General features: G+C 41.3%; 1 protein-coding gene across 5 annotated transcripts in view; it reads right to left on the bottom strand.

Moving 5' to 3' along the window:
- LOC104641895 (lethal(3)malignant brain tumor-like protein 3) overlaps positions 1-12345 on the bottom strand; it is a 47880-nt gene that overhangs the window by 21683 nt on the left and 13852 nt on the right. For 2 of the 5 annotated variants that reach the window (XM_075773700.1, XM_075773698.1), the window contains exons 2-9: positions 8269-8377; positions 7542-7704; positions 6070-6127; positions 4907-4995; positions 3577-3681; positions 2796-2931; positions 2209-2300; positions 1080-1231 (exon numbers count right to left, since the gene is read on the bottom strand). In XM_075773700.1, the coding sequence (XP_075629815.1) occupies positions 1080-1231; positions 2209-2300; positions 2796-2931; positions 3577-3681; positions 4907-4995; positions 6070-6127; positions 7542-7704; positions 8269-8330 (857 nt within the window). In that variant the 5' untranslated portion in view covers positions 8331-8377. Of the gene's footprint in view, positions 1-1079; positions 1232-2208; positions 2301-2795; positions 2932-3576; positions 3682-4906; positions 4996-6069; positions 6128-7541; positions 7705-8268; positions 8378-11604; positions 11759-12345 lie in introns of all 5 variants that reach the window. The other 3 variants (XM_075773701.1, XM_075773697.1, XM_075773702.1) reach the window with 3 other exon arrangements.

The raw sequence follows: 12345 nt of genomic DNA, 5'->3' as shown, positions 1-12345 counted from the left end.
GAGGCGATGGGCCAATGTGAGACAGGCCCTTTAGTCACACCTGCTCCAAGGAAAGGACCAAAGTAGTCCTTCAGATCTAGGAAAAAATCTATGTGTCTTCAGCCAACCTGTACTTTGAAGTTTTGTTTGCTTGTGTTTCCCATTAAAATTTTCAAATTCCAAACAGAACACGGCATGGAAAAAAAGCTTCACAGGCTAAAATGGTAAAGGAACAAGATCTGAAGTCCTGCAAATGGAAACACTGGTGTTACATAGCTCTGCACAATGCATTTATGAACGGAAAGAAAAGACCAACTTGCCACCAAACAGGTGCCTATTCTGAAAACAAACAAACAAAAGGAGATGGGGGAGAGAACACAGAACACTGATGGAACTGGTGCTATCTTGACAAGCATGTGCTTTGTGTTGCTTTCACAGATGAATTCGATCCATTCACGTAGGTTGGAAAACACAGACCAAAAAGGGAAAACATTTCCTTGACTAATATTCCACCTGGCCCCAGCATGAGGGCAGGGGATCAAGATTCTCAGAACCAGAACAACTGCAGTGCAGGTCAGGACTTAAAACCCTAAATGTTGGCAATCATTTTTATTTTCAAAGGGCCTTAGCCAAACTCTGCTGAAGCAAATAGAAAAGAATTTTACTGACTTCAGTCCTGCCTGCTTCCAAAATTCCAGTTTGCAGAGAGGCATGCTGACACCCACTACTAGTCCTGGAGGAGAGGATGTTACTAATCCCAGGTGGTGTCACTAGTGGAGCTTACTCTTCCTTTAGCTCTGCCGGAAGAACAGATAACATTCCCTGACCTGACTCAAGTCAGCCAGCTGCATTACCTCGAACACTTCACGGGCAGTTCAAGCTAACCCCACTGGTTTTGCACTGAGCCAACCGATGAGCGCTCAAACAGCAGGGTAAAACAGCAGGGTAAAAACCCAAAGTAATTATTCAGATGCTAGAAAACTGATTTAAGATCCCAACTTCAGTGACTACAATTAAAATATTAGATATTACCTGTAGTGGAAGAGCGAGATAAACCACAGTCTACTTGTAGATATATATTAGAAATAGAATCTCTTTACCAGTAGTCATAACTCTCATCCCAGTTATCGAAATGAATTAGCAGGCGGTTATCCACCATGTCCATGACTGTTGCGACACACATCAGCGATGGATTCTTCTTGTCCACTGCCTCTAGTTTCATTCCCAGACGAAAACCAGAGGGTGTGACAGGCTGAGGAACAGGACATCAGGAAAGGGAAATCAGCCACGTTCTAGGTCAGACCATTTAAATTACCCTTATAAAGTCATTTGTTGCAAGTTGTAACCCCGAAACCCACAGACCAAAACACACTATAGATACTAGCAAGAGGTCTACAGACAAGATTTCCATGTGTTCTGGCAATGATTGTTACTATTTCTAAAAAAGAGCTGACATAGCTTGATAACAGAATCTCCAGGTACACAACATCACTACAGACTTGAAGGCTAAGATGCACACGCCTTGTAGTGACGAGTATTGGCTGAGGACAAGTGTGAGTACTGTAGGTCTCATGTAATTAGTGGAAAAGTTAGAGTCTTCAAGGAAAACAGGTGACTCAGTGGGAAGCAGAGCCGAACTGCAGTCAGGCCCTGATCCTCCTGAAGTCAGCGCTCTGTCCATCTGCAGCATCAAATCTGCCAGACCCATGGACTTTATGTCATCTGAGTGACACAAAATGGGAGTGTTATACAGGAACTGAGGCTAACAACCAAAAAGAAAGCAAGAGTGGGTGAAGGATGAAAAATGCTCAAGATTCGTAGCCTCATAATGAATCCCACGGTGCACATGAGTATGCTGCTGGAAACCAGAAATTATTTTGGAAATGATTAAATTAGAGGAAAGTGACACAAATATCTTGACTGTGGGGACAGAGCAAAACAGACTGTTGTAATATATTTCATAAATGGTAGAGTAAATCTTTTCTTCCAGTACTAAGGACGAAGGGAAATACAAATTCTCTCTCTGGAAAGTCAGTGACTAGGGGAAAGAAGAAAAATTGTACTAGTTTCCCATCTTAAAAATAAATCACAGCAGGAAGTAGCTTGCATCTGATTGTACCATGGTTGTACCTCTGACATGAGCATATTAAAACCACGTAAATATTCTGGTCAAAACTCACTTAGCATCAGACCTATCTGAAACATCTCGTATCCAATATCACCACTTACAGTGCCGAGAGTCTTAAAAAGGCTTTTTGGAGCTGCTTGAGCTTTGCAATTCTTCAAATAGGAAGTCCAATTAAATTCTCCCTCCTTGAAACCTAGAAAGAGAGATAAAAAGATTGTTTTACACAGCCCCGTTACCTTCAGATTGGTTTTTCAGAAATGGAAATTACCTGGGAAGAATATGAACTTTGCATGGTATCTGCCCTTCTACAATCTTCAGGGGTTATGCACTTCAGCTAAAAAATCTCTCTCTTTTTCAGTATAATGTCCAATCACTAATCTCAACCTTCAAATGCTTCTAGGAAATTAAATGCAGGAAAGAAGCAAGTTCTGAACCCCAAAGAGACTCCTTGCTTTACACGCTCATCCAATGAAGAGTTTCTAATTTGACGAACAATGTCAATCTTTGGGAATATCAAAAGGAAGCTGTTTTGTTCTTTTTGTATCTTTCTTACAACTCTTCCCTTTAAGCCACTCAGATCGTGTTCCACAATGAAATCACACTAAAAATGAAACATGCAGAGCCAGGACAACTAGTTCTTAGAAGAATTTATGGTTTCTTGTACACTGTTCTATTTTTTTCCCCATACCTTTAGGAGGGAGCAGCTTATGACTTGTTTTTTCACACCAGCCAACAGGATGGATGTCTGAGGAATCAGCATTAACCCAGAAGTCATAGCACTCTGGATAACCATCAAAGTGTAATCGCATTCTGTACCCTTGCACCTATAATGAGGGGAGCTCTGATTATCATAAAGAGTCATGAAGAAGTTAAAGAAAAACACTAATCAAACACTCCTTCCATATTTGGATTTATAGATAAAAGTAAATTGAAGATCTCATTTATTTCTCAAAAGTTTAGTTTTATTTTTCCTCATTTACGTATCCCAGTTTCCATGCTCCTCTTTCCTCACTTCAAATAGTTGAAAATAAAATTGGTTAGTGTAACTTCACTGGCCTCCTATTCCATACTCAAGCACATATTGCGGTAATATCTAGAGTACAAATGCAGCCCGAGAACTTTTATGCCTACACCAGATCAACACAGATTTCACATAATTGAAGAAGCACAAAAACATTTTGACTTGCTTATATTTACTAAGTCTTATGGCCTAATCGCATTGTTCTTTTTTGTATTTGTTCACTGTGTGCAATTAATAGGTTTGCTATTCTGAGTTACAATTGCAAAAATCTAACAGTAGGACTTCAGGCACAGATCCTTAACCACGTAACGCTATCCCTTCAGTGTCACCCTGAACTCGTCCTAACCATTAACTAATTAAAGTATTATTATTACGTTTCTACTTTTTATTGAAAAAAATCCTAAATGTACATGGCACTTCTGAAATCAAAGATCGGAAGAGCAACTACCTCAGCCACTGTGAGAACACAAAATTGAGAGGGGTGTTCAGGATCCAGCCCTTCCAATTTCATTCCAACTTTAAATCCATTTCGGCCTTGTGGGAATGACTGATACTGTGAGAAGGGAGAAAGAAGAAAACATTTGCTTTTAATTCCTGAAGACAAAAATTTATTTCAGAGTAGTCATCAGATATACTTAAGGCTTCAAATTCTCAACTAAGAAAATTCTATCACTAAATGATTGCTGCTTTAATAGACAGGTGCAGGTACAGAGATCACTAACGGCATGATCACCATATTTCAGATGTACTTGTTATTCTAATTAATCTCAAAAACACCGAACCAGGAGCCTGTTGCAATTAGCTATGAATAAATCTTCCAGCAGATGCAGAAACAAGCTCTATTCAAACACAAAACAATCCCCTTCACAGCCCAAACAGAGCCAGGAAAGCTAAAATCACGAGGTCAGCAGCCCAGACTTTCCCAAAAGGTAACTTCTCATCTTCAAATGGTAAAAGGGACAAGGCATGTTTGATCTGGAGCCCGTTTACACAGTCATTCCAGAAAACATTTGTGTTTTTCATTTATTTGCAGTCTTAATCCAAACTAAACATTTCAAGCATAATAAAGGCTTAAAATCTGAACAGGAACTGCAAACGGCTTATTGCATCCACGGCGGTTACCTGACTTTCCTTCTCATCTCACTCCATAAGGTGCCAACAGCTCTTGGCTTTGAAGAGCTCACTAGGAGCTGAACTTTTCATGTGGGCTGGTGTGCTGGAGTGCAGAAGCAGCTTCACCAAGGCCAAACTCATCCTCTCCCACCTTCAACGCATCGGACTGTGAATGAACACAACTCCCACCCTTCCTCCTAACAGCCACTTATCATTGAGACAATCTACAACATTCACAGAGCTGACTGACTTGCAGTTTTCTGCAGAGGAAGGATGGAAGGGGTGCTGTACAACCAGAGGTAGCACAGGACATATGAAAGACATTAAGCTGTCCCTCTCCAACGTTATTTGGAGACTGCCTAACAGCCTGGTTATCCAGAGCTACCCAAAGCAGATCGAAACAGTCATTGTTTATTTCTGAGTGAGATTCAACCAGCATTTTTTACACCCTGGTTTGGGATGAGACTCACAGGGCAGATGCTTGTTTCCACAGTGCTTCAGGGCTGGAAACAAACATGGGGTTTTTACTGCCTGCTTGCACCAAAACAAGTCATAAATGTAACTGCTGGCTTGAGGGTAGTCTCCAATCCTACCCCCACTGAGTTAGTAATTCTGTGATGTTGCTTTAGAAAAAACATAGCAAGAGAGTTGAAAAAGCTGCCAACCTCTCTGAACAGTTTTAGGGGAGCAGCTGGCATCCGTTCCTCTTCTAAGTAGGAAGCCCAGTTCCATACCTTCTTCCTTCCAGGAACAGCTAAGCAATCAAAAACAAAGAGAAAAATGAATGTTTCTCTCAGATGCCTCCCGCTCTGCCCTCTCTTCTCTTTCTCCTCCCACGTACATGCCAACGCTGTTTTGCTGTTGTACCCCAAAGGAGGCAGTGTTACCCAACTTTTGAGGAAAGGTATGAATTCCAGCAGTAGGAAAACTGTGCTCATTTCTCATTTAAAAAAAAAAAAAATTAATTATTATATCACAGGTCAAATGAATCGTGGCACCCGGATTGCTGGCAAGCTGCCCATGGAAAGTTGCCACCATAAAGTTTGAACAAGATATAATAACTTAAAATTGTAGAAAATAATTTCTTCTCCTAGTATTTCACAGAGGAATAAGGGGTTAGATATAAACTAAAAGACAGCACAAAGAGGCATATAATTGCAGCTGAAATAAACCTAAAACAAAACAAATGAAAAACCAAGTGAATTTCTGTTGAGTTCACAAGATTTTTTGAGAGATATATATACACATCTATTTATAACTGCTAATACCACAATGCATCTACCAGAGAGGCAGCTACCAGTACACAGATGATGAAAACAACAACTTGGGCAGGTGCTTGGATTCATTCTAGTAAGACCACGGTCATACAGACAGAAAATCACGTTTTAAATGAATATTAAAAATCTCCCCCCAGTTTACATATGCTAACTCCTTTAAGGTATATAATAAATGTAACCCAGAGTCTATAATCAATCACAGGTTGTTTACAACTTATTTTCTATTTAGCATTTGTAGTCTGTGGCTATGAAGCTCTCCAAAGTCAATGGAAAAGAGATTCTTACTGGCTTCAGTGAGCTTTGGATCGAGCTGTCTCCTCCTAGATCCGCTACACTGTGCCCATCACGTGGGCAAATCTAGTATAGTCTTGCCAATACGTTTCAGAAGACTGACTGTGGTAAGAGGGTTATGTACCTAATAAGCTATTCTGAATGTGAAATGAGCTCTACTGTCCTTTCCTCTTCTGTTTACTATTACTAATCTTATAATAGCTAGTAAAAAAATAATAATCTATAAACATTAAAGAAAAGAGACTATGAGCTTAGCTCACCTTGTTTTATTGGTTTAGTGTTTCTGCGGCTTTTCATATTATTTGATTTATTCTTCTCCTAGACACAGATATGTTAAAAAAAAGTTTAGCAATATTGTTTTCTCCTCCCTCTTTGATCATCTCACAATGCAGGTACAATAAGGATGTAACATGTAACTAACAGGACTATTAGCTAGCATTCTTTTCTTTTGAATAACCCTGCAAGAACATTAGTAGGGTATGTTACATACATAACTTTGATCCTGCAGTATCCCAAAGTGCTTTACAAATTATTTAATATATGCTACTAAAGTTCATTTAAATACGGCTACTGAAGAGCAGCACTGGCCCAAAATCTCCATTACAATACACAGGATTTACTGCTCACATAAGCAACCTTACTGTAACGCTCCATTTGTCTTTTCCTTTCAGAGAATGCCAGGGAATGGATACAGAAAAAAAAGTCATTTATGAACCCTGAAGGAAGTAGGAGCTTCAAGTAACTACTGTCGTAGATGAACACCCCAGAGAATGTGGTCTCCTTGTGTCACACTCCGAGCCAGACTGCCATTCACATTCCCTCTATGTAGTTTTCAAACTCATGTTAATTCACCCAGGGTTGTCATTTCTCAAAGCAAACCAAAAAGGGCAAAATCTGAAATGCAAAGCTGCCTGCCAAACATGCCCCAGAAGAGACAGAGGGGCACTATGAAACGAGGAGGAGGAGAGGGGGGAAGAGACAGAATGCAAGTACTTCTGCAAACATACATACTTTAGAACATCTTATACACATCACAGAGAAAAGCTGAGCAACAGGATGAGTTAAATTGTTCATGACATCAGAAGTTTCAGCTTGCATTACCAATGAACACCTACCCCAGCGTCTCTGCATTATGAAAGCATGTGCAATATGTGAATAGAAATAAAATGGTTCAGGCCTGAGACGCTATGCACATGTAGCAGAGGGCAGGCTTGCACAAAGGACCCCTAAAGGGAGTAAGATGCTTAAAGAAAGTTAGGAAAAGATCAGGTCAGGACTGAGATACTTCTATTCATCTGCCATTAATACAGGTTTCTAGTAGTGAAGTGACTGTACATGCAAGTACCTAATACAAAGCAATCCAACTTTGTGGTTTGACACTAATCTTCAATATCACATAATAGTACTTGACTGTAGTTAAATCAAGTATTTTTGGAGGCATGTATTTTTATCACTGTGACATACACTTGGTGCATAGGACTCCTACACCTACAAAGGTACAGTCTGAAATCTTGACTTTGACTTCACATGAGCTATTCACCCTTATGACTCCTCAGACGTCAGAACAGATATTCTCATTGCTGATGTACATCAGGATCAGACCCAGACCGTTCTCATGGGTACAGAACAACCTCCCTCAGCTCAGTTTGCATTGCACAGTGAAATCTGAGACACAGAACAGTCCCTACTCTTCACAGTTCTCTTTAAAGAAAATACATGCAGCCTCATTTACCTCATCCTCATCTGCATTTTCCTCGTCATCCTCAGACTCCAGAAGCAGTCTTCTCTTCCGTCGGAGACGTTTGACAGGTCTGTCAGCGTCATTCACCTGACAGCCACTGCTGGTATTAAGATTTCTACTATTTCCCCTGTTTCTGCAATCATCTGGAATGTCTCTGGTATTACTAAACATCCAAAATTGAAAACAAAATCAAATTAAAAGTGCAACAATACTCCTGCAGTATTCCCAGTGTCTCTGTACCTCTTTAGAAGAATGAGGATGCCTGGGCCGAGAACCTAAAGAAACGAATCGTGTCTGCAGGATTTGCCAGATATAAATCTTTTAAAAGCACTCCAAAGTACCAGCACAGCTCTCACCACCAGAGCAGCTCAAGAGGGTTTTTAATTTTGCCTTTTAAGAACTCTGTGGGAAGTTAAGACATCATCCTTATCTGTATGATGGGGAACCAAGGCATCAAGGACACAACCAGCATTTCTGCAGGCTGGGAAGAGAAACGAGGACGGAGCTCTAGAGAGGAGCTTTTCCTCTATCGGGCATGGGAGCCTCAAGGCCAGCAGGAAGGTCATGGGCAGAGATGTGCAGGTGGCTCTCCCTCAGCCGTGCCACAGTAACGCTTGCTCTGAGGATTTCATTTACTCACAGCAATGCTTTTCTCTAACACGATGTTCTCTTTAAACATTTTTAAACACAGAACAGGAAGAGTCTGAGGTTTCTTTACCTGTCCCTGTGCTGCTGGGAACCCGTCTGAGTACAAAACTTTCCGTTCTCAAAGCAATCCATTTGCTCACAGGTTTGAAAATCAGAGCAGGGCACGTTGCCTCTGGGCACTGTAGAAGCAAAGAAAAAGACAACTATTAAATTAAGATGCTAAACTTTGTATCTTTAAACACCTTTCATGCAATTAGTTCTGTCAAAGTCCTTTATAAACTTTAATTAAGTGACCCTCAGTATCCTTTTGTGAGGGAAGTAATTATTATCTGTGCCCTGGCACACAGAAAGAGTATACCACCTCATTAAAGAAAACCCTCTTTTCTCTGTAATATTTTAATTTTGGAGAAGCCTTGCCCCTTGTAAAAGCGATAAAGGAGGATATAATCTCAAGGCTATATCAACCAGGACATAGTTACAAATCTTTTTATATTTCTTTATTCCTAGTAACCCTCTAACTTGAAAGACAAGTGTCAAACAAGTCCGTCTTGTTTGGATACTTTTAATACGGTTCGTTAAGTTTAAAAACTTCAGGCTTTTTATATACTTTGTACGTATGAAAATCCTTCATAGGTAGCCTCTAAAAATAGGACATTATTGATGGGAGAATAGAAACAATTATTTCTACATCTAGCAAGGGATACATATCAATCTTTCATCTGAATGAAAGCATGAAAATGTAAGTCATAACTCCACTATATAATTTATGTTTACTTTCTCCTATGAATTGAGTTCTTCCTAGTACAAATTAATTTATGTTTATATTTTAACAAAACACAATTGCGGTGGTCCTCATTACCAAGCATCTCCGCTACCCCCATGCATACTTTGTTCAATTTGCAAATTGTGCATGGGAGCTCCTACATATACAGCATTTCTGTTCTGCATTTTGTGTCACCGTTTGCATGCACTGGTTTGATCAATCCATTTTTGAATGCACCATTAAACACTTCAAAAGGAAAAAAAAAAAGAAAAATAACCACACCACATCTCACAATCCAGAATGCTGAGATATGAGTCACTTTGTTTTTTGTTTAAAAACATTTTCATAGTCTCCTTACCAGCACTTGTACTCATTCTGCTAAGACAACTGACATTTTTCATTTATACTTGATTGCTCCCTATAGCCCAATATGGATGTCAGATGGCCCTGGCTGGAATTGGGCAGATAGACTGCCTACGCACAGAGCGCACGCATGCCTGCTTGTATCGCAACTTAAAGCCTCTCCCTGTGCCGTCAGGGACCAATGATTCCAGGCAGGGAAAAGACAAAACAGGGAAAACTTGCAAGAACAAAGAGCGCTTGAAGAGCTCTGCTCGATTAGAAGTCACACTGATCAATGGAATACACTTGGGACTGAAAGGGTGTCAAAAATTCTTCGTGCTGAGGTGTCCATGTAAGAGCCACTTCTTTGCCTGATGGATTGACATCTCCTCAGCTCGTGCAGACGAGGAGAAGGACCCACAATCAGCAGGAGCATAAACGAATGCCTGTAAGTGTAAGTGAATCTGCAGAGCTTACAATGACATTCGAGATGAGAAAAGCCAGCAGGGAAGACAGGTACAAAGCCTTCCTACCCAAAACCAGAAATAGTTCCATCAAAATCCTGGGGAAAGCCAACTGGCAGACGCTTGTCCAGGCAGGCAACAAGAGGAGAGATCGTTCTCTCCTCCACAGGTATGTACGACTTCAGTGATGCAGCCCTGCCTTGAGCAGGGATCCAGCATCACTAACACAGACATTATACAAAGAGTTAACATCCTTTCAATTACTGCACCAGGATGCACTGGTGATGTCAAAGACAATGAGACACTGAAGAGACTCCAGCTGCTGTCCTGTGGTGCCTCTGTGTCCCAAGGCAATTCTCCAGTCTCCTTCTACCACCTTAGAAGAAAATCTGTTTTGGTACAAGGCGTCAGACAAACCTATCAAGGGCTCCCTAAGCCACAACCACATGCTGCCACATTTCACCAAGAGCATCTTTAAAATACGACCTTGAGCTGGATGGCTAATAGTACTCTTGGGATGAGAGCTCTTAATCGTCACTCACTCCCTAGCACTGGTCTCCACTAGTACTCTCTGGAAGACACCCAGGCACATCTGAGGGGGAGCTCTACCGAAACACCGAGTAATTTAATCAAAGGAAACTAGTGATTTACCAAAGTAAATGAGGCTGGCCAGATTAACTGAGTGGTCCGGCATGAAAGAGCTCAGAGGTTATCATATAAACGTTCTTTTTTGAGCTACTGGTTTCTGCATAAACAGAGTAAGAACAGGTCTGCAAAGAACTGAGGTGTTTCCTGTCCATTACACTGATGTGCGTGCCCAGTAACATGCTTGTATTATCCTGCTAAAACTCAGTTTTTCCCTAATTTCAATTACAGTAACCTTGGAAACCTCAAAACTTTTATGGCTAGTAGCGTAACTCCTGGCACGAGCCAGATTAGAGGAGATTGTCAAGGATGTTCTTGCAAAGGTAACTAACACTACTGGGGATCCATCCTGAGCCAGGAACACCAGGTTAGCACAGCACCGTGCCATCCACTCCTGCTCCACACGGCATAATGCATGCAACCGGAGAAAGGAATAATGCTGGAAGGTCCTGTCGCCCCCAAGAGCAGTCAGCTAAGGCTGCTAAATAAACTAAATAAACTGTTTGTAAATCAAACAGTGCCAGGTCTTGCAACTCAGCTACATGAATCTTTAGCGCAGCCCTGGGGCACTTCTGGCCTAGGGCGCCTAGCACCATCCCGAGCAATTCCCAAGCATTGTTTGGGAGGTAGCATGGAGCTGAGACGCTGCCCAGTGGTGCAACCGCTCTGTTTTGGAGGCTGAGAGTATTTAATAGGGTATATATGACCAGACCATTCTGGTCCCAAAGCCCCCAAACAGGCAGTTTAGTTTAATACAGATGCAGACTTAATTGCTGTCATAACAAGTAGATCGCCAGTGTTAAGGAGAAACATTGACGTCACTGCTGATCCACCACCCTGGAAAGAAGGGGCTCCAACTTCCCAGAATCACCAGTTAAAGAGATCCCAGGATGTACGTTAAAACTCAGCATGAGAGAGATGTTTGACTACATTGACAAATCTAGCACAGATCATTTATATAACCACACTTACCTTCCACAAAGGCGAGCACAATGCATGCGCCAGGTACTGTTATGACTATGCAGTAATTACATTCATTCTAAATACTCCTAAAATATTTGAAATAAGACAGTGACTCACTCCACACGCTGCGCCAGGGAGCACCACGCTATTGAAACGCGCATTTCAGTTAGACCTGTTTCTAGAAGCTTTTTCAGAAACTGTATATTCTCTTCCACAGCAAAAAGCTCACCTTCCAAATCAGTGCTAGAGGCAGCGGAAGCGTTGATAGCAGCAGGAGCAAAGCTGGTTGGGCTGGCATTTACTGCTGAGGCTGAAAGAGTTTTTATGGCTTCTGCTTCTACTTCAGTAATGATTTCTAGCAGTCCAAACTCATTTAAACGGAACTGCAGGTAAGAGAAGAAAGCAAGCGAATAAGCAGTAGTAAAAGGGCTAGGAAGGGAGACAGGAAGGAATAGGATTCCCTAGGAGCAAGTAGGTATGGGACAAAAAGAAATGGCTGTATGTACATTAAAAATAAGTAACAATAAAAGTGAGAAATACCCAACACAACTCTTCCTCAAAATGCCACCAACAGGCCCCCAAAAAACCCCAACGATGCATTTTGTTCTCAACGAAGAAAAGCCATGTGAATTCTACCTGCTTTGGATACACTCCTCTTATAAAACTCAGACCTATCAGAATAAATACCCTCAGAAAAGCAGTTTAACCCAAAGCTCTACTCTGACGGTTCAAATTCATCCAACAAAGCACTACATTTATTGCAGTTATGACATACAGCAGCTTCCCTAAAATCTCAGTGCAAGCAGGAATCACCCAGCTGTTGACAGAAAGGTCACGTTCCAGCGGAGAACTTGTCCAATACGTCCCCAGCTGGTGCTGGCTAGGCTTTAAAGACCTCAGAGCACAGCAACAGCCGGGACTGCAGAAACGCAGCGAGCATCTGGAGCTGCAAGAGGCCAAGCGGTTCTCA

The sequence above is a fragment of the Balearica regulorum genome, chromosome 22 (assembly GCF_011004875.1).
Source record: "Balearica regulorum gibbericeps isolate bBalReg1 chromosome 22, bBalReg1.pri, whole genome shotgun sequence".
NCBI lineage: Eukaryota > Metazoa > Chordata > Aves > Gruiformes > Gruidae > Balearica > Balearica regulorum.
The sequence above is the reverse complement of the archived record's forward strand: the minus strand, read 5'-3'. Positions and strand labels throughout refer to the sequence as shown.